Below are 27105 nucleotides of genomic sequence, written 5' to 3' on the forward strand. Positions count from 1 at the left end.
TTCTCTCCTAATATTTCTCCGTAATTCAAGGGTTGTTAGTAGCTTATTTCTAGAACGTAGGATGATTTGGATTTGGATATGTGGACTTTCTTGGGATGTATTTGATATCCATGAAAGTATATTGTGGATCTTCTTGAAGTATTTGGTTGTCAAGAAATATCCGGCCACATATTGACCTCTTCTTGAATACCCATGAGTTTATGGGATATCTGAGATGCATTTTCAAGTGAATATGTGCCTCCTTATATAGGGTAAGCTAAAGTTTAGGGTAGAGTAGCCTCCAAGAAACCCTAACAGATATTGACCCATCTTGTAGAGTCCCAGAAAATTTTAATGTCTACAGAGATGATCTAAATATAGGGTTGATAAAAGAATTAAAGCTTCTCTACTACTTCCAGAAAAAAAATGTAGAATAGCCTAAAGATATTTGCCACTGAGAGACCATATGTGAGTGTCAGCCATTCTTCTTTATTTTCAAGCACAAAAAGCAAAAAAAAAAAAAAAAAAAAAAAAAAAGAGAGAGAGAGAGTAAATTTTCAATCTAAGAAAAAAAAAAGTAGATTAAGAAAATAGATTTGTTTTTGTTGGTTATTAATTACTCCGTTTCAATTTAAATATTTTAATTTAACTAGGCATAGAGCTTAAAAGTTAAGAGAGACTTTTGAATTTTGTGATTTTAAATTAAAGATGTGTATAATATATTAAAATATTTTTTTAAATCTCGTGAATACAAACTTGTCAAATACTAAGATATTTGTATTCCATGAATATATTTTTTGATTCAACTTATTGAATATAGAAAGCAAGACCACTTTTTTAGACAGAAAAAAATGAAAAAAATGAAAAAATAAGTCGTGGTGGCGTATTGAAAAAGGGTCTCTTTTTGCACACGCTGAAAATATGCGGACCGCCTTTCTACCACGCGGTGAAAAATATGCTTCTTTGGTGGCAAATTTCGCCTTTTCTTTCTCCATCCATCTCTCGTAACCGCAAATATAAATAAACATGCCCCCTAACTAATTTGATTATCAGGGAACCTTTTTGTCATTTGTCTGTTACTCTGTTGTTTTTGGCCCCCCTCTCTTTTACACATTCCTTGTTCAAACCTTAGATTCTCCATCCTTTTTTTTTTTTTTTTTTAATCTAAAAGATGGAGGGATCTAACCAAAAATCTACCTTTGAATCTGCAAGGGAGTGGGTCTCCGAGAACAAGCTTCGCGCCGTCGGTAATTTCCCATAAAATTAACTCTTCATTGTTTATAAATTCCTCCCAAATTTTCATATTTGTTGTTAATTTGAATTTCTTGTTGTGAAAGGACAAAATTATTATCGTTTTGGGGTTAGTCGGTCTTAGAAATAAAAATGTGGAGATAAAGTAATAGTGAACTAATGATTTAGTAGGTGTTTGGCCATAGAAATCAAAAAAAAAAAAAAAATCTCGTTTTTTGAAATTTTGAAGTTGGAATTGTATTTGGCCATAGTTTTTGTAAATAATATTTTTTGTTGAAATGTAGTATTTGTTTTGGTCGTAAAAAACTTGAAGTTTTTCTTGTTTTCAAAATTCCAAATACAACTTGTATCTGAAATTTTCATGGCCAAACACTAATTTTTGAAAAAAGTGAAAAAAAAAATCCAAAAAAAGTGAATAATTCTTATGGCCAAACGGGTCCTAAGTTTACGAACATTTGTTTCATACACATCTTATATCTCGATTGGTGCTCATTAAACACTAGAGTATTCTGTTTATGCTTGAATTGTTTATCCTATATGCTCCAGGATATATTACTTTTTAGATATTCTTATAAGTATTCCATTGGTTGGATATTATTAGAGAAGGTTGTTATGATATCCAGATAATTCAGTCACTTTTTGGAGTACATTGTATTGTTCTTTTTGATTTAGGAATTTTGATATCTTTGCTGCAATTTTTAATATGTTAAATTCATATCGTGCTTTATTCTATTTAAATTAAATAATTTGGGCGCTTACTTCCTCCCCATCGTCCGATTTATCGTAACTGATTTGAATCAATTCTTGTTCCCAGGATCTCTGTGGCTAAGTGGAATAACGGGATCAGTGGCTTACAATTGGTCAAAACCCAACATGAAAACCAGTGTCAGGCTCATCCATGCCAGGTACCTATTCATTCCCAATTACCACCTATTTGATGAAAAATGACTATGATTTACTGATTTCTTGCTAACATCTTTTTTTTTTTTTTTTTTTGGGTTGATGTGTGATTTAGGTTGCATGCACAAGCACTTACACTTGCCGCGTTAGCTGGTGCTGCGGCAGTTGAGTACTATGACCATAAAGCCAGCAAAAATACTGAACGCTATCCCAGGTTTATCGACATGAATTCGTATTGCACAGAAGAAATAAACCTACGTATATGACTTCATCATACAGTAGGCGGTTAAGGAACAAAAGCATTATGCACGCCGTTCTATTTTATGTAAAATTCTTCGTGGTAACACTAGTTATATGCTAGTTGGGTTAACGTGTCTTTTGTAATCGAAGTGTTTAAGATAATACCAAAACATAGAGCAGTTTTCTTATTTCTCTTTCCATTTTGAGTGAATGGACAAGATTATTACTGGTTGTAATTTTGTATGGCAATAAAATCTTATCGTGAAAGTTGTAAAGTGATACTCTTCTATCCTTCTGATTCATTTGAAATTTGGGTCTTAAGGAAGTTAGAAAATAATCGAAAATCTTTCTTGAGAAAAGTACGGGAAAACAAAAGAGCATGAATGAGAGGTGAGAGTTACAGACATCAAAATGAGAAGAAAATAATTAATTTCATTTTAATATTTTTTTTTAAAAAAAAATCAATGCAAGCACAATACATTCTCGAGTCATTGAAACCTATGAGTTTCGGACTCAAATAGTCAAATGTGACAATTTAGAAAGGGATATTTCCACCAACACTGGTATTGTGGTAAAAAACCAGTACAAGGTCCTTAAAACTCTTCCTGAGAGAGCAATTTCCAAAGAGTGGTCAGTGGAGATGGAAAACAACGAAATTTTGCGGGAGTGCACAATTTAATACTCTCTTTCATGTTAAAGAAAATAACATGTTAAGAAAAACAAAAAAAAAAAAAAGGAGAGTAGGAAAGACCTAACTAGAGAGCTTCAAAATTATAATACTTCAGTTCAGATTGTCACTTCTTGACTATTGAATTGTTATTAAGAATGAGACTGAGCGATAACGATAATATTTTCTCAAATCAAAGTTTTATATATATTCCAAAGAAAATGTGTGTTACTATTTTACTCATTGTACTCCAAAATGGCCATTTTTGTGACATAAAAATGTACAATTAGTAAAAATCCTTTGACTTTGATCATAATACCCTCCGTACAAGATTGATCGGATTTCTGTAGCTTTGGAGTTAAGCTTGTAATAATGCAGAGTGTTTATGAAAGGTGTTCAAATTGGAATAAAACTCACATCATTTATATTTGTATATTGAAATTGTCCAATCAACAATAGTTGTAGCGGGAGAATAAATCCTCCAATATAAAAAACGTATAAAAAAATAGATACATATTTTTGAGATACAGGGTCATAAAGCAACTGCCTATAGATGAAATTAATTTAACTTATATGAAATCATAGCTGAATTTTGTTGATCCTCTGACTAAACATTTGGGAAGAAAATTAATAAGTGAAACCGTGGAGAGATATGTGACTTTTGTCTAATGAAGCTAAGGAAGCCGCTGACACAACACATATACCGGGAGCAGAATAGAGTGGCATATGCCTTAACAAAGCAAGGAATGAAGGATGACGTTTTTGGCAACTCAAAAGTTTTTGATAGTTCCTTGAATGTTTGCAAATGAAGTATTTTGGGCAGACATTTTAGGAACTACTTGTAAACGCTTTATTCCGGGTTGTAATACTTTTGTGAAACTTGTAAACTATGACGCTCCATGGTGTAGCACGAATGTTGCAACTGGCACTGACTATGCTAACTAGTATTATTAATATGAAATATCGTTTATTGACCAAAAAAAATATGTGACTTTTGTCATTTCGAAGACATCGACAATGGTAATCACTCATGTGATTGGTGATCCTATATACTACTTTCATATGAGTTATAACAAATCTTGATTGATCTATCCTGCATTATTGAATTATGTCCCCCGTATGGTGTGTATAATACTATATGAAAAGACGAGGTTAAGTTAAACTCTTGCCAATTTATATTTTTATGAATCAAATGGTATATTGAGATATAAAATACACTTGATGAATAAACTTATATTAGTGTGAAGTAAGGTCGTTCATAGAGCACAACCTGACACTCACATGATCTATTCGCAAAAATCGCAATAAATAACAAAGTTTTAGGGGTATAATATAATAGATAAGACACTTAACTTATAATAAGAATTATTGGTTCATAAAGGTTCAAAAACTTCATCAATTATTCTGAAAGTTAAATTTTATTTTATTTAAATCTAATTTATAGTGCAGAAAATACAAAATTCAATGTATTGTTGTCAATTATGGATTGTTAGAAAATGAGAATAGCATGCATTGTAGTCAATTAGGGCTGTGCATATTGCTGGTAAAACTGATAAATCAATCCAGAAAAATGTTACTGGTTTATTGATATCGGGTTTTTGGTTTGATAGCTCAGAAATGGTTTAGCGTTATTTGATTATCTACTCCACTAAATTTTGGAGAGTTTGCCTGCACCAATGAAGATTTTTAAGGACAATGTTCTTGACACGCTTAAGCTACAAGATTTTTAACTCTTTTTTTTTTTTTTTTTTTAAAACATTTTTTGTTATTAATGGAACAAAAAGTTCGCCCACCTCAACCTCAACCCCTACCCATTATCTATTCTCAGAAAAGGTTTAAATTTTATTAAATAAAAAGAGAGAATCTTAAAATTTCTCTCTATTTTGGCTTCATAAAAGTTAAAACTTAAAACTAACATCGCTTATGATTTACAATATTCCACTTACTTCTATTATTTTTACTTTTACTAACAACTATTTTAATATATTAATAAATATATAAATTATACCAATTACTCTTTCTACCACTCTTTTGTTATCCCCAATTTACCCTTTCTAATCTACACTTCTCTTGTAATTTGACTAGTTATAAAATCCAGTGTTGTGCACGCGCCCAAACAGGGGCGAAAATATCGAAATTGATGGATAATTTTTTTTTTGAATTGATAATTATTAACTTTTTATAATTAATAAAGATATCATGGAAGATTCTTAATCTAATTCTCTAACTATACAAGTTAACTTAAACAAACTGTTATAGGAAAATTAAATAAATTGGCCAGTAAATTAAGTACAAGATGAGCATGAGAAAATTGGACCCCAAAATCACAAGCAAGTTTTCACAGTTATATATAATCACGTGGCTAACAATGTAGCCAAATAAGTCACTCTGTGAATGAAAAAGTTAAACGGGCCTATGATGAAGCACACATGTTGACGAACAGGTGTGTGCTTCTAGTCTCTTATGTATATGTATACTAGATATCGTTGCCCGTGCGTACAGAAGATCTACACGTCCAATGCCAGGCTCTAGAACTCTATTCGTTGAAACTCAACAATTTTGATATGATATAGCACAATTGCACGCAGAGACCCAACATGAATCTACATGTCAAATGCAGGCTATAGAATTTCATTCCTTCAAATTAACATTTTGATATGATTTAGCACATGGAAGAAAAATAGCGGATATGCATACGTAGACATGTCATGCTTCAATTGAATCATCACATTCCCCTTCCAACAGAGTGAGCATTTCACAAATGCTGCCTTGGAACAGTTAACACATCCTTCACCAACCAAAATCAAGCTTTCATAGACTGAAAACCTAGTCCACCTGAACGCCATTGGTAGTACTTTCACTGGATTAGATTCTCGATACTGTAATATAGCTGCGGGGGAAACCGCTTAGATAGAGGCACCACCGAGTACACTTCTGCATGTCACAGCTGCGGGGAAACTGCTTAGATGGGCCACGACCTAGAATACTTCTACTTGACAACCAATTACATCTGCAGTAAAAATAAGCTCAAAAGGCATAAACATCAAACTTGAAGGAAATTATCATCACTGGCCAAACAAATCACAAATAAATAGTAATTTATTCGACTATGGACATATGAATAAAATATACACTTCCACAACCAAGGTTGCAAACCGTCTGCTGTAAACATTCGAAGAAACTGAAGATCCAACAAAAAGGTCGAGCTTTTCAATACCACAGTAGTATGTAAGTAAAGTTTTTTTCACTTTCTTGGAAACAATGCTTTTCCCTATGCTTCCCAAAGCTTTTTCAACATCCTCAATATCTTCTCTAACAAATTTTTTAAGAGCATGAAATGATGAAATAAAATTAAACAAATAAGATTACAGTTCCACCTAAAAAATGTGCAACTACACGAACCGACGAATTAAAACTAACCGAATACAATTATACATCATAGTGTTCACTAAGAGAGCTTTTTCGGCCTATGTCTCCAACTAAAATAGAGTAGCCACAATCAAATGCCAAGCAAAGAATCAAGAAATTAACTTACTTAACATGCGGTTTGCTATCTAATCCTTCAACTTACCCATATCATCATGGGAAAATCAAATTCTGCAAGCTGGCGTTTAAATCCGCTTAGGCAGATACATTTTCCCAATCAATGCATACACCCTTTCCCTCATTTGACTAGAAGACTCCTCAGATTAACTCTGCAAGAAAAGCTCACATAGAGTCGATTCAAGAATCTGCTGCCTAAAAAACCAATCTTGAATGCCCTAGTCCAGATGTTTTGCATTAATCCTCCTACACTTGGGATGTTGAAATGCTAAATACAACAAAGTATTAAACTTTTTGACTGAATTTTCATCCCTAGAACTTTCAGAACTCTCTAAAGGGTACCCTAAAGATTTTATAGCTTCAATCAAATACTCATCAATCCAAGTTTCAAGTACTCGTCTTCCATCTGCTTGACTTATTTTCTATTTAACTGTCCCTCCCACCTTCTTAAAGATACTTTTAGTTATTCCGATTTTCACCATGCTTAAGTTTTGTAGCAACGCAATTCACTACAAAAAAATTTCTCTAGCAATCTACTGCCATGGTGCTCTTCAAACTTGTACTACAATGACTAAAAATTCTAAATACGTGGTGCAACAATGAACATTATGAACAACTCATGTCTAGGTTTCTCTAACATCTACTTTTGCCAAAATAACTTTATAGATATAGCAATAAAATTGAGGATTGCACTGATGTGGCATCTGAATCAAAGCAGTCAATAGAATGCCTTATTGGGGCATTTCTGCAGTACTTTAGTCATATATATGTGGATTCTTCTTCTTTACCATGGTAAGCACTTCCCGAACTTCACGAAGAGCATTCATATCTCCTCCAGATAAGGAAAAGACACCGAAAATGGAGACAATGCAACAGTGCTTTACGTCAGATCCATATATATCATATGCCTACGCAAATTTATCAGGAACTTCTTGGAGTAGTAAGATTGTCAGGTTTCTCCTAGGTATGACAAATAACACAACACATGGTTCAAATGAGTGTCTCCTTCCTTGGAAATACTTAAATTTTCTTTTTGATGAGGGCATATCAAATACACAGCAGCATCTTTTCCTTCAAATTAAGCAGCTCTGTTCCTATTACATCACACACTTCTTTAAAAAAATTTACATAGAAAACTTTTCTGGAAGAATACATAATGACAAAGATTATGAATTCCAGTAGGAGTGGTTTAAATGTTAGAATCATCAACTTACTATCTTTCCATGACTACATAGAAATGTTAGTTTGGGAACAAAATGCCAAGTCATTCTTTATTTTAAAGAATTCCATTTTATCAATATATTCGAACATTCCAAATATCTCGACACGGGCTGGCCCCACCCTGCACGTAAACTTTTGACTATTTCAAGTAAACGCACATCATTTGTTTTTATGGTGGCATACAGGTAGACCAAATGCTTAAAAAAATCAACTCTAGAAACACAAAGAATAGTTAAATACACTCAAAGGAACATTCATATAGTACCAAAAGAGTAAATAGTATATCAATAGCCATTTCATCTTTTCAAAAAAATAAACATTACCATGTTTAGATATATTTAAACAGAACAAAGTCCCATAACCTATAGAAACTCAGACGATACAACTCTAATTTAATAAAGAAGAGCCTTAAACACGATAAAGAAGAGGGTGGAACTTGACAAATAGAACTGAAAGTGCACACAGATAAAGTCTTAAACACGTGGCAGGGAAAAATACACTTGTCGCTTTGGGATGAAGAAAGTTGCATAGTAATCCTTAAAGAATTACAATATCGAGAATACAATTCTCACTCCTTTGCGTACAATCGTTAGAGCAATGTTTGTACCCTCTACAGTACAATTTTTGCATCTTTGTGTACCATACATAAGAGCAGCGTTCGTACACCCAACTCCCATTACTAAATCAGACTCTTTCTCCGTAAACTGTCTTTCGCAGAAAATTAAGATAGCAGCCAAAGTCACAGAAATTTCATAGAGGACGAATTGACAGATTAAAGATGGAAATCATACAATTTGACCAATGGAGTATTCTGTGTATGGATTGTCAATACTAACTACGAACCATGGACCTCAGTCCTCACAAGTTTCAATGTTCCCTAGTTGGCACAACTGATTTATTGAAGTGATGAGTTTCAATAGTTAATTGTTTCTTCTACTTGCTTTTTCATTTGACCTTTTGTCTTGTTTTCATATTGTTTTCGATATGCTTGGTCCTATCTGACCTTTTGTCTTGTTTTCCTCTCTTGAGCCGAGGGTCTTTCAGAAACAGCCGCCCTACCTTTCAAGGTAGGGGTTGGGTCTGCGTACACTCTACCCCCCAGACCCCACATGGTGGGATTATACTGAGCTTGTTGTTGTTGCTTTTTCATTTTTTCTATTAACACTGTCAATCCAATAAGGAAAGCAATGCCAACAAACTACAAAGCAAACAGAAAGAAATGTAATTTTTTCCAAATTCCCAAACCAAAACACATAAAAGTCAAAAGGCAATTTTGACTTAATAAATAAGAAAATCAATATCTTAGGGGAAAAAAGCAAATAAACCAGAAACTCGAAGGAAAAAAACCCAGAAATTTACGATTAGAACAAACATTACCTTCAATATCGATAGCTAAATGTGAAATTTCATCACCAGATTGATCCACCAACTCGGAACTGGAATCAGTCTTTTCTAATTTCCCATCAATTCGCTTTACTTTCATTTCTGATTCTTTTCTTCTCCTTCAAATTGAATCAAATTGAACACTCCATAAGTGTAAAAAAACTGTAATTTTCAACAATTGAATAAATAGCATTCTCATTCGTCAAAAAGGGCTGTTGCCTGTATGAGGGAACACGTGTTTGTCAATTGCATAGTAAATTTGAAAGCGTTGCCATTGAAGTGAAAGTACCAAAATACCCCTTGTTATATGAGGAGCTTTTAGAATTGAATTGCAAAGTTAAACATAATATTTTTTTGGTTGGTATAAGCTAACATGTGCACTAAAATTCAAGTAAAATAAATCAATTATCAACATGATTAAAGAAGGTAAACACACTGACCAACAATTTTTTAGCTAAGACACTACATAAAGCTTCCTGATTATTACTCTCATTCATCATCCGTTCATCACATAGGTTAATAAGAAGATAGCACAATTTTCTTTTTCTATGTGTGGACGCAAGAATACCATGAAATGAACGTACTGCTTTTTGTGTAATTTTTCTTAGTTATGAGCAACAAAAGGTTTTCCAACGAAAGGTTATGAGCTCTTGAACATACTGCCCATACACAATATCACATGAGCAACAAAAGGTTTTTCCACCGCAAAGAAATTTTAGATTCAAGAGCCCTAAAACTCATCGGACCACATAAAGTTAAGGTAATTACATGTACCACGTATGAGCATTCTACTGTGAACTTAATCAAAAGACCATACCTTGCCTTGAATAAGCTGCCAATTTATGTCAAGCAAAAATCATTCGAAAAGGAAATTATGTCGGGCAGAATGATTATGTCTTTCGTTTGCTTTCATGAACTTCCAGAATATTGCACCCTATTTACCTCTATTGATGTATAAGTCTTTTTCTGTCTCTGAATCGTATCAATCATACCGCAAATTTAGTTTCTAAAACCCCGGAGAACCACATTCTATACTAAATAAATCTTAAGATTGAACCCACATAGTTTAAATCATGGATCCACCTCTGCCAATAATTAAGTCTACTAAAAAGGACCGATAATAAATAAGAGAAGGAATGGAATAAATATTGGTCTTTCTATCAAAGGGAGCCTAAAATTGTCCAATTTACAACCATATTCTCAATTACGATTCTTTAAACGACCAACTAATTACCATATCTACATTACAGATTTTACTCCTAATTCCACTTTCACAGGCATTTTTATGGATAAATTAATAGGCAGAGTTCCCTTGATAAATCTTCTCCACTGTTTGCATTAAGAGACTTTCTCAGTTTACTATCTTTCACAGAAAATTAAGATAGCAGAATACTCTAAAAAAAGAAATGATGTTTTTCTCAGTTCAGTATTCTTTTTCTTTAATGACGGGGTGTAAAGCTGGTGACTATTGTGAAAACAATTTGAACTTCCAAGTAAACAAATGAGTGATAAATTCAAAGAAAGCCCAATTCAACTAAATGGGTATCAATTTCCAGTCCAAGATATAGGGGTACCTTTTATGTAGGAAATATAATGTTAGAATAAATGAACTAATAAGGGACGAAAGAGATGAACTTACACAACTGGTCGATTGAGCTAACGAATTAGAATTGCCATTACGTTGCGTCTAAAAAATGGCTTTCCATGGTTGAGAAGAAGGAAAAAAGGCCGGAGAAGAAGAATATCATTTTCCTCTAGGGCACAAAGAAACTGATCGGAGAAGCAGGGAAAGTGAGAAAGAGAAGCAATTTTGGATTAGGCTATCAGGAAGAAGAAGATGAAGAGTCTGGGAGCCCGTTTGGATTGGATTATAAGGTGTTTTCAAATTTTTTTTTTTTTTTTTACTGTTTGTCTGGCCCAGCTTAAAGTGATTTTGTGCTTAAAATAAGCACAATAAAAATAATTAGACTCATTTGACTTAGCTTATCTAAAGCAGCTTATAAGCTGAAAACAGCTTATAAACCAAAAAAAAAAAAATTAGATTACCCAACTTATTTTTTTTTAGCTTATAAGCTGTTTGCACCTTATACACATAAGCCCATCCAAACGGGCTCTAGATGAGACCAAATTTGTTAAACTATTGAAGCATTAGACTCCCCAATTTGCCCTTGAAATTTTCAAAATCCCAAAATTGCCCCTGCTCATCTTCCATTTCTATAATAGTAGAGAAGAGATGTAGGTATGTATGTATAACTACTTGTTTCGTGAGGCCCGTGCTAATTCCGAGCCCAAACTCAAGATATAAAGAGAAATATTTTATTAAAGAAATATAATCACATTTCAAATAAGTATAATCTTAATATATAGAAGAAAAACTTTCATTTCACTCGCTTAATATCTTAACTTTCTTTTTGATGATATTGTCTACTTTAAACAGATTTAGAGTCAGAATTTGAAGTTTATGAGTTTTGGATCCTAATTTTTTAAATTATTTAGTTTTAAATTAATAATCTATACATATTTAATGAACTTTTAAAAAAAATATAGAATTTGAACCAAATCGCTACCGAATCTGATCAACCCCGTAGCTGACACTCTAACTCCACCCTGCTTTAAATTTAAAAGACTAATTTTAGTTAACCAAATAAGAGATTTAAAGATAACCCAATCTTGACTAATAACATTGTTTTTATTTTCACCACTATATGGCATAATTTAATAATTTTTAAAACTATTCGAAAATCATTTTAGTACAAACCTTTGTAAACACGGTCTCCATTGTGAGCATTAAAGTATAAATATAAAGTAAAAGAAATGTCTACATGCAAGTAAAAGAATTTTCATAAATTCTCAAATTTCATATTACAAATATAAAGTAAAAGAAATGCTTACATATAAAAGTTTATAATAAACAACAAACAAAAAAGGAGAAAACAAGAGAGCAACAAGAAGCAAAATATCTAGCGAAGATATGACTATTTTTAAGCTTAATAGATAAGATCAACATAAGAAAGTAACATTGAAAATTAAAATGCGGTGGATGGGGCTGCCCCCCCCCCCCCTTAACCAGGGTCTCGAGTTCAAGCCTGTGTATGAAAAAATACTTGGTATGGAGTGGTTCCCCTTTTTGGGCCCTACGCGATGTGAATTCAGATTAGTCGAGCTCTTATGCTGATATCGGACACCGAATAGAAAACAAAAAAAAAGGATAAATAAGGTAGAAAGTTCAACAACTTTTGAGAAGTAAACCATAAAAATAAAAAGTATTTTGACCTTAAAAATAAGATAAAGACCTAGAAGTAATTAATTGAAATTTTTGATATTTTATTAAAAAAATTGTGAGAATCACAAATATCCTTTGGTTGTCCCTCATATATATATATACACTAGGCGGCCTATGCCCGTGCTGCGCACGGGCTCAACACGTTAGATTATAGTGCATCTATCTATGTGTATACAGTTGTCTTTGAATAGTGATTATATATATATATATATATATATATATATATATATATATATATATATATATATAGAGAGAGAGAGAGAGAGAGAGAGAGAGAGAGAGTATATTATGTTCAAAACACGATTAATATAACATTGTAGTTTGTGCTCCGTATCTAAAATTTTATTATATTTATGTTTGCTACGAATACAAAATCGACAAATTTATTCATATTTTTTAAAAGAGAAAACTTGTTTAAAAGGAAACTATCTTCCTCTCTTTGAGATAAAACAATAGCAATATTTAAGCATCAGTTGATACTTTCAATTTTAATTCGATTAATTTAAAGGTGTAAAATACTTATTATTTTTTATTAAATTTTGATTTGGATAATTCTAATTCAAATTATTAAATTAATTTTACATGTTTAAAACGAAACAAAGTAGAAATTGATTTTCTATTTAAACGAAGAAATACTATTTTTAAATTTTTGGTAAATATTCTCGGTTTAGCTCATTTTACTTGTCATGTTGTCTTTTGCATGATTTTTTAAGAAAACGTCGATTAGAATTATAATTTGACTAATTTATCTTATCATTATTTGATCTCCATTTGATATTTTTTTTTACGACATTAATCTCTTTTCACATTTATTAGAGTAAGAATAAAAATAAAAAAGTAATTAAATTCTATCTTATTTTAAAATATAAATATTTTAGTATATTTATTTTAGTAAACATAACAAATAAATGAAATGGCGGAATAGCAAATACAACAGTTTAATATCTAGATTAGATATTAGGCTAATATAAAAAAAAAATCGTATGGTTTGACTACTTAACCTTTTGAAGAAAAACAATTTCATTTGCTTCCACTGGCAATGAATCCATCATTATTGACTTAATGAGATACTTTGGAAATTACATGAATATTGTTTGATTTTTTAATATGGAGTGCACTTTTTTTTTGACATTATTAATTTGCACTATTTTTATGCATATATATATATATATATATATACACACACACTATGTTCAAAACACGATTAATATAACATTGTAGTTTGTACTCCGTATCTAAAACTTTATTATATTAGTGTTTACTACGAATACAAAGTCTGCACTTTTTTTTTGACATTATTTTTTTTTTAATACGGGGTTTACTTTTTTTTATATATATATATATATATATATTGCTTGATTTTGTTAATATGGGGTCCACTTTTTTTTTACCGTGAGTTTGGAGATGGTGGGTTCCACTTTTTTTTTATTTTTTTTATATTGCTTGATGTTGTTTAGTATGAGGTACACCCTATATGGGGTGCACTTTTTTTTTGACATTATTAGTTTGTACTATTTTTGTGCATATAATATATATACATATACTATGTTCAAAACACGATTAATATAACATTGTAATTTGTGCTCCGTATCTAAAACTTTATTATATTAGTGTTTGCTACGAATACAAAGTCTGCACTTTTTTTTTTTTGACATTGTTTGTTTTTTTAATATGGGATTCCCTTTTTTTTTTATATTGCTTGATTTTGTCAATATGGGATACTATGTTCAAAACACGATTAATATAACATTGTAGTTTGTGCTCCGTATCTAAATCTTTATTATATTAGTGTTTGCTACGAATACAAAGTCTGCATTTTTTGTTTTTTGACATTGTTTGGCTTTTTAATATGGGATTCACTTTTTCTTTTATATTGCTTGATTTTGTTAATATGGGGTCTACTTTTTTTTTCCCCGTGAGTTTGGAGATGGTGGGTTCCACTTTTTTTTAAATATTAGTTGGTGTTTAATATGAGGACCACACTTTTTTTTTTTAATGCTTAACGGACGACGAAGCATGGGTCTCTATATAGTAGTAATATATATATATATCGGAAAAGGGCCTAAAATACCCTCTAACTATTAGAATTGGTGCAAAAATACCCTCCATCTACCTTTGAGCCCCCAAATACCCTTGTCATTCACCTTTGAGCTCCCAAATACCCCTATTTCTAACAGTCCCATGTTGATGCCCAATTTTGTCCATCCTTCCAATTTACATCGTTAAGCTTCTATTTTAATATTTTTTTTTATCACAACCTATAGTTAAATTTCTTGATGATCTCTATTACTATTATTATTATTATTATTATTATTATTATTATTATTATTATTATTATTATTATTATTGTTATTACTATTATTATTATTATTATTATTATTATTAGTATTACTATTATTACTATTATTATTATTAGTATTACTATTATTACTATTATTATTATTATTATTAGTATTACTATTATTACTATTATTATTATTAGTATTACTATTATTACTATTATTATTATTATTACTATTATTATTAGCATTACTATTACTATTACTATTACTTCCATCTACTTTTATTATCATTATGAAAATCGAGAAAATCTATTTGAAATTACTATATTCCCCAAATAAACCAAATAAATTTTTTCCACCCATTTCCTAAAGTTTCTACCCAGCCCTTTCCAACTAAAAATTCCCAAAGGCATCAGGTTACCCCCAAAACCAAATACCCATAACTCATTGTTATTTACTCAAAATTTCTAAGACCCCGTTATCTCTAAATTTCCTTAAAATCAAACATTCCCCGATTCTCGTCGAAATTCCCCGGCTACAAAATCCCTTTCTTTGTGCCTTTTATATTCTTTCATTTATTCTAGTTTGATTTTCTCTTCTCTTCTCTTTTCAATTCCACTTTCTTTCCTTAATTCATTCACCTTAATTTCTTACTAGTAATCATAAAAATCATAGCTTAATATCCTCCTTAATTGTGAAATCGAAACTTTCCTCTTTTCATCTAATATGCCAAGAACAAAATGACAGAAGTTTGGACCCGAATCTATTCAAAAAATCCGTCCAAGTTCAAGATTATTATTATTATTATTATTATTATTAATAATAATAATAATAATAATAATAAAAGTAATAATAGTAATAGAGATCATCAAGAAATTTGACTACAAGTTGTGATAAAAAAAATATAATTAATAATCTAATAAAATAAAAGCTTAACGATGTAAATTGGACGAAAGGATGGACAAAATTGGGTGTCAACATGGGGCTGTTAGAAAATAAGGGTATATTAGACCCCATAGGTGGATGACAGGAGTATTTGGGAGCTCAAAAGTGGATGACAGAAGTATTTGGGGGCTCAAAGGTGGATAGAGGATATTTTTGCACCAATTCTAACAGTAAGTAAGTAAAGTTCACTCATTCTAATCACGGGAAGAAAATTTCAAAATCCTTTTTTTCGTTTCCTCCAAAGTATAGTGTTAAATAATGATCACAAGCAGCCTGGATTTAATAATGGGCCTAGGCGAGTGGATTCATAACAAAGCCCAAAGATTGATGGACCGCAGCGCCAATCAACAAATCTCAGCAGTCCTAATATATAAAACCCACACTCAGAACCCTAACCATTTTCTCTTCTCAAATCGCCGCAGCAGCTTCTCAGGTCAGTTCTCCAATCCTCTCTTCTCAAATTTATTCTTCGATGTATGTTACTTATGTGCGCTTCATGGAAATGCAGGGCAGATCTTTTTTTGTTTTCTGTAATCAAAGATGAGTAAAGGAAGCAGTGGAGCCACCAAGGGTGGAAAGAAGAAGGGAGCAACCTTCGTTATTGATTGTGCAAAGCCTGTTGAAGATAAGATCATGGAAATCGCTTCATTGGAGAAGTTTCTTCAGGAGCGCATCAAGGTTGGTGGGAAGGCTGGAGCACTTGGTGATGCCGTTACTGTCACTCGTGACAAAACCAAAATTACCGTCACCTCCGAGAGCACCTTCTCTAAGAGGTAAATTTTAACTGTTACTGTTTGAATGTTGTAGAGAGGATTGGTTGTATTTGTTGCGATTCGAAACTGATTTCAGATAAATGGATAGTATTTATAACCTTGTTTACTTAACAAATTAAGTCTTGAACAATTAATGTTTGAATGCTGTAGAGAGAGGGTAGGTTGTGTTTGTTATATTTTTTGGTGTTGCGATTCAAAAGTGAAGTCAGATGAACGATAGTATTGTAACGTTGTTTACTGAACAAATTAAGTATTGAACAATCAATGTTTAATGAGGTAGGACATAATAAATAGACATGGCAATGTGAATAGAAATCATATGGAAATGATTGAATTTCATTCACAATGAGTGAAAGGACAGAACATAATGAAGGCATTGACCAAATGGGGGTAATAACATATGAAATTACCTCAATAGAAGCATGTTGGATGGATCTTCCGAAACAAAATAAAGGACTTGGACGAAAGAGCTTAGAAAGGCTGACTGAAGGAAGTAGTGTTGTATCATATGACTAGATAGTATATTGTTGGCTAATAAAATAGGGGTGAATTGATGCTTAAAAGGGTGTTTGGATTGGCTTAGTTTAAGTGGTTATTGGCTTTTAAGTTCTTTTCTAGTTTTTGTGATGTTTGGAAAAGATAAAAAGTGCTTTGAAGCACTTACTTTTAGGCTAAAAAAGTACAAAAATAAGCCAAAAGACAAAAGTTGGGTATTTCCAACTCATGGCTTTTAGCCCATAAGCAACTTTTAAAAAGCCAATCCAAACACCCTCTAAATTTGAAATTCTGGTCTTTGAACTTGAGAAATTACCCAAGTTTATAGTGTAGGGTTGAATAGATAACCTGAAGTTGTTCTTAATACCCCCAAAATTGGGGGTAATGTTATTTCACAACAGTGAGGTGCAAAGGAGCATCTTTGTTTGATTCATTTATTTAGAAACTTGCTTTGAAATTCAATTTGCCTTCCTATTATCTTGCATTGCTTTTTAGATAACGTCCTCTTTGAATATTAGCTTCATTTTAATGAATTGAATTTTATTGGACTGAAACAAAGTTCTCTTTATTTCTGTTTCAGTTTAATGGTAAACACACTTGGTTAATCCAAATTCTACCTAATTATTCAGCTAATACTTATTTTTGCTGTACAAGGGGTCTCCACAATGACTAATAACTTTCTTTATCTGAGTACTTCCTATGAACTTATTTTCACTGTAATTTGGATATCTGAACTGCTGTGACTTGCCGTATTTTGCTGGATGCTGCATGTATTTACAACCATTGTGTTCTTTGTAGTGATTTTGCTTGTTTGATGACTAGGTATTTGAAATACCTGACTAAGAAGTATCTAAAGAAGAACAATGTCCGTGATTGGCTCAGAGTCATTTCCTCAAACAAGGAAAGGAATGTTTATGAGTTGAGGTACTTCAACATTGCTGAGAATGAGGCTGAGGAGGAAGATTGAGACGCTGGAATTGGTCAATCTTATTAATTTTGTTGAAGTTTTAGTTTGTAGCTTCTTCCATTATCTGAACTTGTTGGCCTTGTGAGACTTTATTTACAATTTTGTCAGTGAAATCAAATCTTGCACTTTTGCCCTGCTAAATTGAGAAAATGCGATTAGCCATCTTGTAGTTGGTTTATTTCTTCTATATTGTGATGTTTTAGGGGTATGCTATGATCAATCTACACCCATTGTTTTCTAAGCTTTTGCTGTGACATCAGCTTGTTTGAAGGTCCCAAATAATTGTTAGGTAAGGGCTTTTTTGGGATGCTTTAAAAGCTTTTTGTAGCCCACTCTAGATGCAATGCTGGTATGATTTCTTTCGGCTAACAAAAAGGTATAACATAATAGTAGTTAAAACAGAATGGAAGCTTGGAAAGTTTAAAATTGTAAGTATTTTTGGCCAAACAATAATTAGTAGGAAGTTTAGAACACGTTGATTTCCTGTCATCTTTTTTTTCATTACAACTTTTCCTTGTGACAGGTGTTTACGGTGAATGGGTTGAATAGCTTCTAACTTCAACTTCAAATGTTTCTTTTTTAGAATTTTAATCTAATCAAGCGAAACGCCTACTTTGTTTATTCTCAACTCTGTTCGACCGTTGCTAATGTTAGCCACTTAGGAGTAGATTAGACGGCCTATGAGTACGGGCTCATCTATGTATGTATGTAGCTACCTTTGAATAGTGATTATATATATTTATATATATAGAGAGAGTATATATTATGTTTAAAACATGATTAATATAACATTGTATTTTGTGTTTCGTATCTAAAATTTTATTATATTAATGTTTGCTACGAATACAAAATCGGTAAATTTATTAATATTTTTTAAAAGAGAAGACTTGTTTAAAAGGAAACTATTTTTCTCTCTTTGAGATAAACAATAGCAATATTTAAGCATACTTTCAATTTTAATTCGATTAATTTAAAGGTGTTAAAAAATACTTATTATTTTTTATCAAATTTTGATTTGGATAATTCTAATTCAAATTATTAAATTAATTTTACATGTTTAAAACGAAACAAAGTAGAAATTGATTTTCTATTTAAACGAAGAAATAGTATTTTTTAATTTTTGGTAATATTTTCGGTTTAGCTCATTTTACTTGTCATGTTGTCTTTTGCATTAAATTCTATCTTATTTTAAAATATAAATATTTTAAGTATATTTATTTTAGTGAACATAACAACTTGATTTTGTCAATATGGGATGCTATGTTCAAAACACGATTAATATAACATTGTAGTTTGTGCTCCGTATTTAAAAATTTATTATATTAGTGCTTGCTACGAATACGCACGGTGTTTAATATGGGGCTCACAATTTTTTATTTTTTTTAATATTGCTTGATTTTGTTAATATGGGGTTCACTTTTTTTTTTCCCATTAGTTTGGATGTGATGAGTTCCACTTTATTTTTTATTTTTTTTAATACTGGATGATGTTTAAAATGGAGCCCACATTTTTTTAATATTAGTTGTTGTTTAATATATATGGGGTCCACAATATTTTTTTTACAATTTTTTTAATGGGCCTGTTTAATATGGAGCCTAATTTTTTTTTTATATTTTTTTATTATTTTTATATATATATACTATGTTTAAAACACGATTGATATAACATTGTAATTTGTGTTCCGTATCTAAAACTTTATTATATTAGTGTTTGCTAAGAATACAAAGTCTCCACTTTTTTTTTTGACATTGTTTATTTTTTTAATATGGATTCATTTTTTTTTATATATATATTGCTTGAGTTTGTCAATATGGGATACTATGTTCAAAACACGATTAATATAACATTGTAGTTTGTGCTCCGTATTTAAAACTTTATTATATTAGTGTTTTCTACGAATACGCATGGTGTTTAATATGGGGCCCACATTTTTTTTAACATTGTTTGTTTTTTAAATATGGGATTCACTTTTTTTTTCAATATTGCTTGATTTTGTTAATATGGGGTCCACTTTTTTTTTTCCGTGAATTTGGATGTGGCGGGTTCCACTTTTTTTTTTTAATACTGGATATTGTTTAATATGGAGCCCACAATGATGGATTCATTTTTTTTTTATATATATTGCTTGATTTTGTCAATATGAGATACTATGTTCAAAACACAATTAATATAACATTGTAGTTTGTGCTCCGTATTTAAAACTTTATTATATTAGTGTTTGCTACGAATACACACGATGTTTAATATGGGGCCCACAATTTTTTTTTAACATTGTTTGTTTTTTTAATATGGGATTCACTTTTTTTTAATATTACTTGATTTTGTTAATATAGGGTTCACTTTTTTTTCCCCGTGAGTTTAGATGTGGTGGGTTCCACTTTTTTTCTTTTTTCTTTTTTTAATACCGAATGATGTTTAATATGGGGCCCACATTTTTTTAAATATTAGTTGTTGTTTAATATATATGGGGTCCACAATTTTTTTTATAATTTTTTTTATGGGCCTGTTTAATATGGGGCCCAATTTTTTTTTTTTTTTATATATACTATGTTCAAAACACGATTGATATAACATTGTAATTTGTGCTCCGTATCTAAAACTTTATTATATTAGTGTTTGCTAAGAATTCAAAGTCTGCATTTTTTTTTTTATATATATATTGCTTGATTTTGTCAATATGAGATACTATGTTCAAAACACGATTAATATAACATTGTAGTTTGTATTCCGTATTTAAAACTTTATTATATTAGTGTTTGCTACGAATACGCATGGTGTTTAATATGGGGCCCACATTTTTTTTAACATTGTTTGTTTTTTAAATATGGGATTCACTTTTTTTTTTTTTCAATATTGCTTGATTTTGTTAATATGGGGTCCACTTTTTTTTTCCCGTGAGTTTGGATGTGGTGGGTTCCACTTTTTTTCTTTTTTCTTTTTTTAATACCGAATGGTGTTTAATATGGGGTCCACAATTTTTTTCAATATTAGTTGTTGTTTAATATATATGGGGCCCACATTTTTTTTTTACAATTTTTTTTATGGGCCTGTTTAATATGGGGCCCAAATTTTTTTTTTCAAAACACGATTGATATAACATTGTAATTTGTGCTCCGTATCTAAAACTTTATTATATTAGTGTTTGCTAAGAATACAAAGTCTGCATTTTTTTTTATTTTTTTTATATATTGCTTTATTTTGTCAATATGGGATACTATGTTCAAAATACGATTAATATAACATTGTAGTTTGTTCTCCGTATTTAAAACTTTATTGTATTAGTGTTTGCTACGAATACGCATGGTGTTTAATATGGGCCCACATTTTTTTTTAAACATTGTTTGTTTTTTAAATATGAGATTCACTTTTTTTTCAATATTGCTTGATTTTGTTAATATGGGGTCCACTTTTTTTTTCCGTGAGTTTAGATGTGGTGGGTTCCACTTTTTTTTTTTTTTTTTTAATACTGGATGGTGTTTAATATGGACCCACAAATTTTTTTAATATTAATTGTTGTTTAATATATATGGGGCTCACAATTTTTTTTACAATTTTTTATGGGCTTATTTACCCAATTTGTTTTTTTTTAGGGGTTCACAACGGCCGACGAAAAAGAATCACCAACCGGTGCTTCTAATATAGTTGTAATATTCCTAAAGCTCTTATGTAAATATCTATGCGCACTAATTTTTAATTGGAGAAAACATGTATTCAGTTGAGCATTGACAAGGAAACACATGTATTATCAGATAAGAGTGTCACCAATTATTGAACTTCTGATATTTGTCTAAGGTGGTGACTCTCCAATCTCCATTACTTATTAACATTGGCATTTTCGATAGCATCTCGCCCTATTTTCCAGGCATGGGTCGCATTCCATCTGCTATGCCGCACCTGGTTTGCAGCAATTTCGTGTTTCTCTCTCTCACAAGGTATACAATGGAAAGTGAAATCTTCACACATGCAAGATATACGTGCCAAAAGAATTTCAAACTTCAACTTGTGTAAGGTAAAGTCATTTGCAATAATTATTATTATTATTTTTTTTTTTTGCGTGGAAGTTCTCATTTGAGTGATAAAATATTCATCAGAGATACTGCGCTTGTATAAATCTGGTCCTAGAAATAAAATAGTACCCTTTGTTCCAATTCATATGACACATTTTTCTTTTTAGTCAGTCTAAAAAAGAATGACACATTTTCATATTTGGTAACAATTTAACTTTAAATTTTACTTTTTACGCTTAACGAGATAATTTATAACCACACAAATATCTTTAACTTATTTTAAACTACAAGATTCAAAAGTTTTCCTTTATTTCTTAAACTCCGTGCCCAGTCAAACTACATCACATAAATTGAGACGGCGGCTAGTCAGCTTCAACCTTGCTTGCATTGGTTACACTGCTAGTAATCTCTCAGTTGCACCAATTTTGAGCTAGTCAGGCCTCCTCAGAGTTGACAGAGATTCCTTCGTTTTTATTCTCAGCGTGGAAATTGGAACCCGCTGTTAAGCTTGTCAAGGTAAAGCTAAATCCATGCTTCACATCTGCTGCTTGTTTTTGAATGGGAAAAATAGGAATTTCACTATTAAACAGGAGTGCATGAAGGTAAAAGAAAGTGTAACTACTATAGATGCGTTTTATGATGTCATCTCCGTGAAAATAAAGAATTCCAACAAATTTCAGTCACTGCATTTTAGTTGTGTGTAAATTAAATGAAAATTTTATGTAGGTAAAACTCATGTTAGTACTACGAAATTTCTACATAGCAGGAATCTGTAATGCTCTGTAATTTGTGTATTGAATGAGATATCTGCAACTGCAAGGATTTCATTACATTATCAATATCATTTATAGGGCAATGGTGCCCATTAGAGTTAAAATTCATCATTCAACATATAAGCAGCGGATGTATGTAGCTCAAACTATAAATATATCTATATATTAAAAAAAAGTATCTTTATGTTACGAGATGTTATCACTATTTTCATATTCACCTCTCCCGTGATACGATTGGTGTTGCTATGCTCATAAGCTATATTGTCACATTAATGTGGGCACATGGAACCAATTCTGAGAAAGTTTAGGCTATACTACACATCCAGTCTTTCAACTTTAATGTAACAAAATTATTTTGTAACCTAAAATGGACAATTTGCTCCTAGTGAGTTAATTTTATGCATTTTCTATTTCCTGCAACAAAATTAACTTAAAATATTTGAAGTTTTTATCATAGCTACAATTTCTTTTAATGTTCTTATTGACGGATTCATATATAATTTAGGTGCTTTAGGTTCTTGAAAGAGTGGCTTTCCAAAATGTATAAGTAGGCGTTTGGACATGCGATTTTATCTCATGAGATGAAATCCCAAATCGTTCAAAAAGACATGATTTCAAAAATTTTTAAATGTAAAACTTGATCTATAAGTTTATATTTTGTAAAAAAAAAATTCATAAGTCGATAGATATTTTTAACAATTACTCCCACCAACCATTTACCAACCTCATTAACTTCCAACAACCGTTATTTATGTTCGTACCATGTGGGAGAATTACATTATTAAAGAGTAGTTACATTACTATTCATGTTAAATTTTCCTTTTTATTGAATTAAAGTTTGATCAATTGATGTTATATTTTTTAGAAAGGCCTTCTAGTAGTGTACTAATTTTATTACGAACTATGACTTGCTCATTTAGTAAGATTGTATAATAATTGGAAAAGTTTTGATAGTTTTCACAACTTATGGAATTTTATGTCTATAAAAAAAATACAATTTAAGAAATCTAATTGTATGTCCAAATATGATTTCATCTCATGATTTCAAATCATGTTTAAACGGCTCCTAACTTTGTCTACACATCGTTTCATCACGCAATAATTACTAAATTGTCCAATTTATCAAAGACTGGACTAATCCACGCTTGTCTGTAATAAATTGAATGGATCACAGAGACACGGACGACTAAAGAAAGAAACAATTTCAGCACAACAAGTCGGTTTCAATTCCAATTTTAGACGGTAACTCCAAAAGGTAAATTTCCATGTGGGATTACAGGCTCCAGGTGAGGGTAAAAAGAGGAAAATCACACAGTAAATTCATTAGAAAGCGACTTAACTTAGAGTGGAAAAACATTAAAGGAAGAAACAAAAGCCTTGCTGGACTCGTCTGCTCTGCTGTACTATTATCCCCATTTAATCTAATGTAAGCAGCATTTAAGAGTTTGCTTGTTTCCCCTTATAATCTGGATTTTCCTTCTGTACGTCACAGTCACAGCTCACTGACTTGCCAACTTGGTTATTTCACGATCGTATTTCTCTGAGTTCAATTGAATACATCGCTTTCTGCTCCAATTATGTGTATATATGTGACTATTCAATTATTGTGACTTATAATACTTTTTACGTAGTTAGCAGATATGTAAACGAGTTTAAATGAGCTGAATTAATAAGTGAATTATTGCCCAACCCTATTTAAAAGTTAGTTGAGTTGAGATGAGCTCGATCAATATGGGTTAATATATATATATATAATCCAACCTGCTTAGCTCTTAGAATTTTTAGTTTTTTAATTTAGTTTCCTATAATTTATTTAATTATCAAACAAAACTAATAAGGCTTTTCTTCTTCTTTGTTATATATAGCATATCATTTTTTTTTTAATACATAGCCCAATCACTGCAACTTTAGATGAGCTAAATTTAGGCGGAAGTGAACTGAATTGACAAATGAATTAGTGCGATTGATGCGCCCAACTTGAACGAGTTAGACAAATCATATTCTTATGGGCTAATTTTATCCATCGCTACTCAATGGTGTCTCTATTACAGCGTCTAAATGAGTACCAAACACCAAAGTAAGTGGTGGAATAGTTAAAAACTACTAGTACTATAATAAAAAATAAAAAAAGGGGGTATAAGATTTTTCTTTTAACTAATTACCCAAAGACTTATATTTTTATTTTTTATTTATTTAGCGTGAGAGAGAAGTATTGAGCGTGACTGATAGACATGAAAGATTTAAGGTGGGGAACAGAAAAGACATAAATTACCCCTCACAATCCATGGGGGAAAAATGCTTGGATATGGAGGTGGTGTACTGGAAGAAGCAAAACCTTTCCCTTGCTAATTAAACTTAGAGAATCATATCTATCTTGGGACTCCCTCTGCGTTCCTCAAAAACATGCACTATGGTTGAAAAAGGAATCCGTATTCAAAGATCACATTTACCTTGTACCGAAATTATAAATAAAAACGAAATATTGGTGATTACCTTTTTGTTTTTATAACTATAATATACGAAATTAAGGGTTGTGGGGTAATGGATAGGGTCCTCCATCCTTAATTAGAGATTTCGGGTTCGAGTTTTGGCTATGGAAAAAATTCTATTAGAGAGCACTTTCCTTTAAATGGGCTTTATGCGGCACGAATCCGGATTAGTCGGGACTTCAATGCGGATACTAGACACCAAATGGAAAACCAGAAAAAGAAAAGAAATTAAGGACATATATAACAAAAAATACGCTTCAATATTCCTAAGAAAAAAAATAGTGCTGTATTTATTTTTTCTGTCACAATAATATGTGGTTTGATTTGATTTTATAAATTTAATCAATTAACACAATTGGTATAATCTTTTCTATGTGAAAATCTAATGAATTTAACCAAATTATTTGTCACCCCTAACTAATTATAAACCTTGCTTGAGAATGCCACTCCACCGTTGTTAAAAATTACAGTAGCTTACAAATATATTATGTAATAATAATGGAGTGAATAACTCGCGCAGAACACGCAACCCCTCTACATGCATTTTCTTACACTGCTCAGGTAAGACTTGTATTCTGCTACTCACCTCCCCCTTTTCTTTTCTTTTGCTATTTTCCTCTTTCTTGCAAAAAATCAACAAGTCTCCGTCTCTTACCAACTAATCTTGTCAATCGGAAGATAAATTAGTCTACGAAAATATGATTCGTTTAAATTTGGATGACTTTTCATTTCGACTTGTTATCTAAAAAAAAAAAATTGAATAAAGATATAGTCCAAATTGACCCATAATAAATCTTGTCAATTTTTTTTTTTTTTTTTTTAATTTTTAGTATGTTATACTCCATTAACTATGAAAAGTAAAGTTTGGTAAGAGATGGATATATTGAACTATGATTCATTGTTTAGCCCACTTTAATTTAAGTAACTTTTGGACGAGTTAATAACTCGTTCATTTATTAGCTTAACTACGAAAAGTAAAATTTGATAAGAGGTGAATATATTAAACTATGGTTCATTACAAAAGCAACTGAACTCAACCTGTGTTTAGCCCATTTTAATTTAAGTAACTTTTGGACGAGTTAATCGTTCATTTTGATATGTTTAAATTTTGTTCAACTCAATTATTTGACATACCTAACTCGTGGTTCATTGCTGGAGTGCTGTCTGCCGTCATCATTCATCACTTACTTTCCCAATTGGTCAAAATTAATAATAATTAAAAGTCATAAATAATTGTTTTGATGACACGGGTGTATAGTTCGGAATTTGTTCAGTCGCGGCAACAAAAAAATTATTATAGTTTGGCAGACTGGACACCAATTCCCTTCCAGATGCTATTGTTGTCAACATCCAGAAGTGGAAGATACCTCCCATGTCTTTTTACACTCACCAACAGCTCAAGCCATCTGGAAGTATTTTTGTGGATCAGTGGGAATAAATACTGAGAATTTGCAAGTTACCCAAATAATTAACAGATGGTGGGATATGCCTAGTAGACTACATGTCAAATGCATCAACCAAGCTGTCCCTGCTATTATTATTTGGGAACTCTGAAAGAGGAGAAACACTATGAGACATGAAGGGAAGGTGTCAATCACAAAACTCATTTACCAGGTGATGCATACTTTGATTCAATTCATGAAGGTGAGAAGGAGAAATTTTAGGTATGCACCATATAATTGGAGTGTGATTGTTGAGGCATTACAGAGATATTCTCCAAAGATAAGAGTAACACCAGTGACTTGGAGAACTCCAGATATTGGATGGATAAAAGTCAATACTGATGGAGCCTCAAGAGGAAACCCGGGTAGGAGTTCATGGGCCTTTTGTGTAAGGGATGAAAGGGGAGATGTGATACATGTTATAGCCCGCATTTTGAACGTTCAGATAGTTTGAGGTAATCGCGG

The 27105-nt window shown here is 31.4% G+C and overlaps 2 protein-coding genes and 1 long non-coding RNA gene across 4 annotated transcripts; 2 read left to right on the forward strand and 1 right to left on the reverse strand.

Moving 5' to 3' along the window:
- Nucleotides 1-1014: 1014 nt before the first annotated feature.
- Nucleotides 1015-2649, forward strand: LOC132645974 (uncharacterized). Its single transcript, XM_060363272.1, has 3 exons — nucleotides 1015-1226; nucleotides 2045-2135; nucleotides 2246-2649. Exons 1-3 carry the CDS (start codon nucleotides 1151-1153, stop codon nucleotides 2394-2396), a joined length of 318 nt encoding a protein of 105 aa, XP_060219255.1. The 5' UTR covers nucleotides 1015-1150; the 3' UTR covers nucleotides 2397-2649.
- Nucleotides 2650-5361: 2712 nt separating this feature from the next.
- Nucleotides 5362-11239, reverse strand: LOC132645975 (uncharacterized). 2 transcript variants are annotated; one of them, XR_009584213.1, is made up of 3 exons: nucleotides 10824-11043; nucleotides 9179-9403; nucleotides 5362-6047 (listed from the first exon to the last, which is right to left on the reverse strand). It is a non-coding gene; the product is annotated as an uncharacterized LOC132645975 (long non-coding RNA). The 2 variants fall into 2 exon arrangements; XR_009584212.1 differs by having other exon boundaries at nucleotides 9179-11239.
- A 4751-nt stretch (nucleotides 11240-15990) lies between these two features.
- LOC132645976 (large ribosomal subunit protein eL22y) lies at nucleotides 15991-18116 on the forward strand. The gene is made up of 3 exons (XM_060363274.1): nucleotides 15991-16127; nucleotides 16203-16467; nucleotides 17785-18116. The coding sequence occupies exons 2-3, from the start codon at nucleotides 16235-16237 to the stop codon at nucleotides 17927-17929; spliced, it is 378 nt and encodes a 125-aa protein (XP_060219257.1). The 5' UTR covers nucleotides 15991-16127; nucleotides 16203-16234; the 3' UTR covers nucleotides 17930-18116.
- The last annotated feature ends 8989 nt before the right edge of the window (nucleotides 18117-27105 follow it).

The sequence above is a fragment of the Lycium barbarum genome, chromosome 6 (genome assembly GCF_019175385.1).
Source record: "Lycium barbarum isolate Lr01 chromosome 6, ASM1917538v2, whole genome shotgun sequence".
Taxonomy (NCBI): domain Eukaryota; kingdom Viridiplantae; phylum Streptophyta; class Magnoliopsida; order Solanales; family Solanaceae; genus Lycium; species Lycium barbarum.

Excerpts from the sequence above, each read along its gene's own strand:
- LOC132645974 (XM_060363272.1), top strand. The coding sequence starts at position 1,151 with ATGGAGGGATCTAACCAAAAATCTACCTTTGAATCTGCAAGGGAGTGG. Across the intron at positions 1,227-2,044 it reads GAACAAGCTTCGCGCCGTCG|GATCTCTGTGGCTAAGTGGA; the intron begins GTAATTTCCCAT and ends TCTTGTTCCCAG. Across the intron at positions 2,136-2,245 it reads GTCAGGCTCATCCATGCCAG|GTTGCATGCACAAGCACTTA; the intron begins GTACCTATTCAT and ends TGTGTGATTTAG.
- LOC132645976 (XM_060363274.1), top strand. The coding sequence starts at position 16,235 with ATGAGTAAAGGAAGCAGTGGAGCCACCAAGGGTGGAAAGAAGAAGGGA. Across the intron at positions 16,468-17,784 it reads GAGAGCACCTTCTCTAAGAG|GTATTTGAAATACCTGACTA; the intron begins GTAAATTTTAAC and ends TTTGATGACTAG.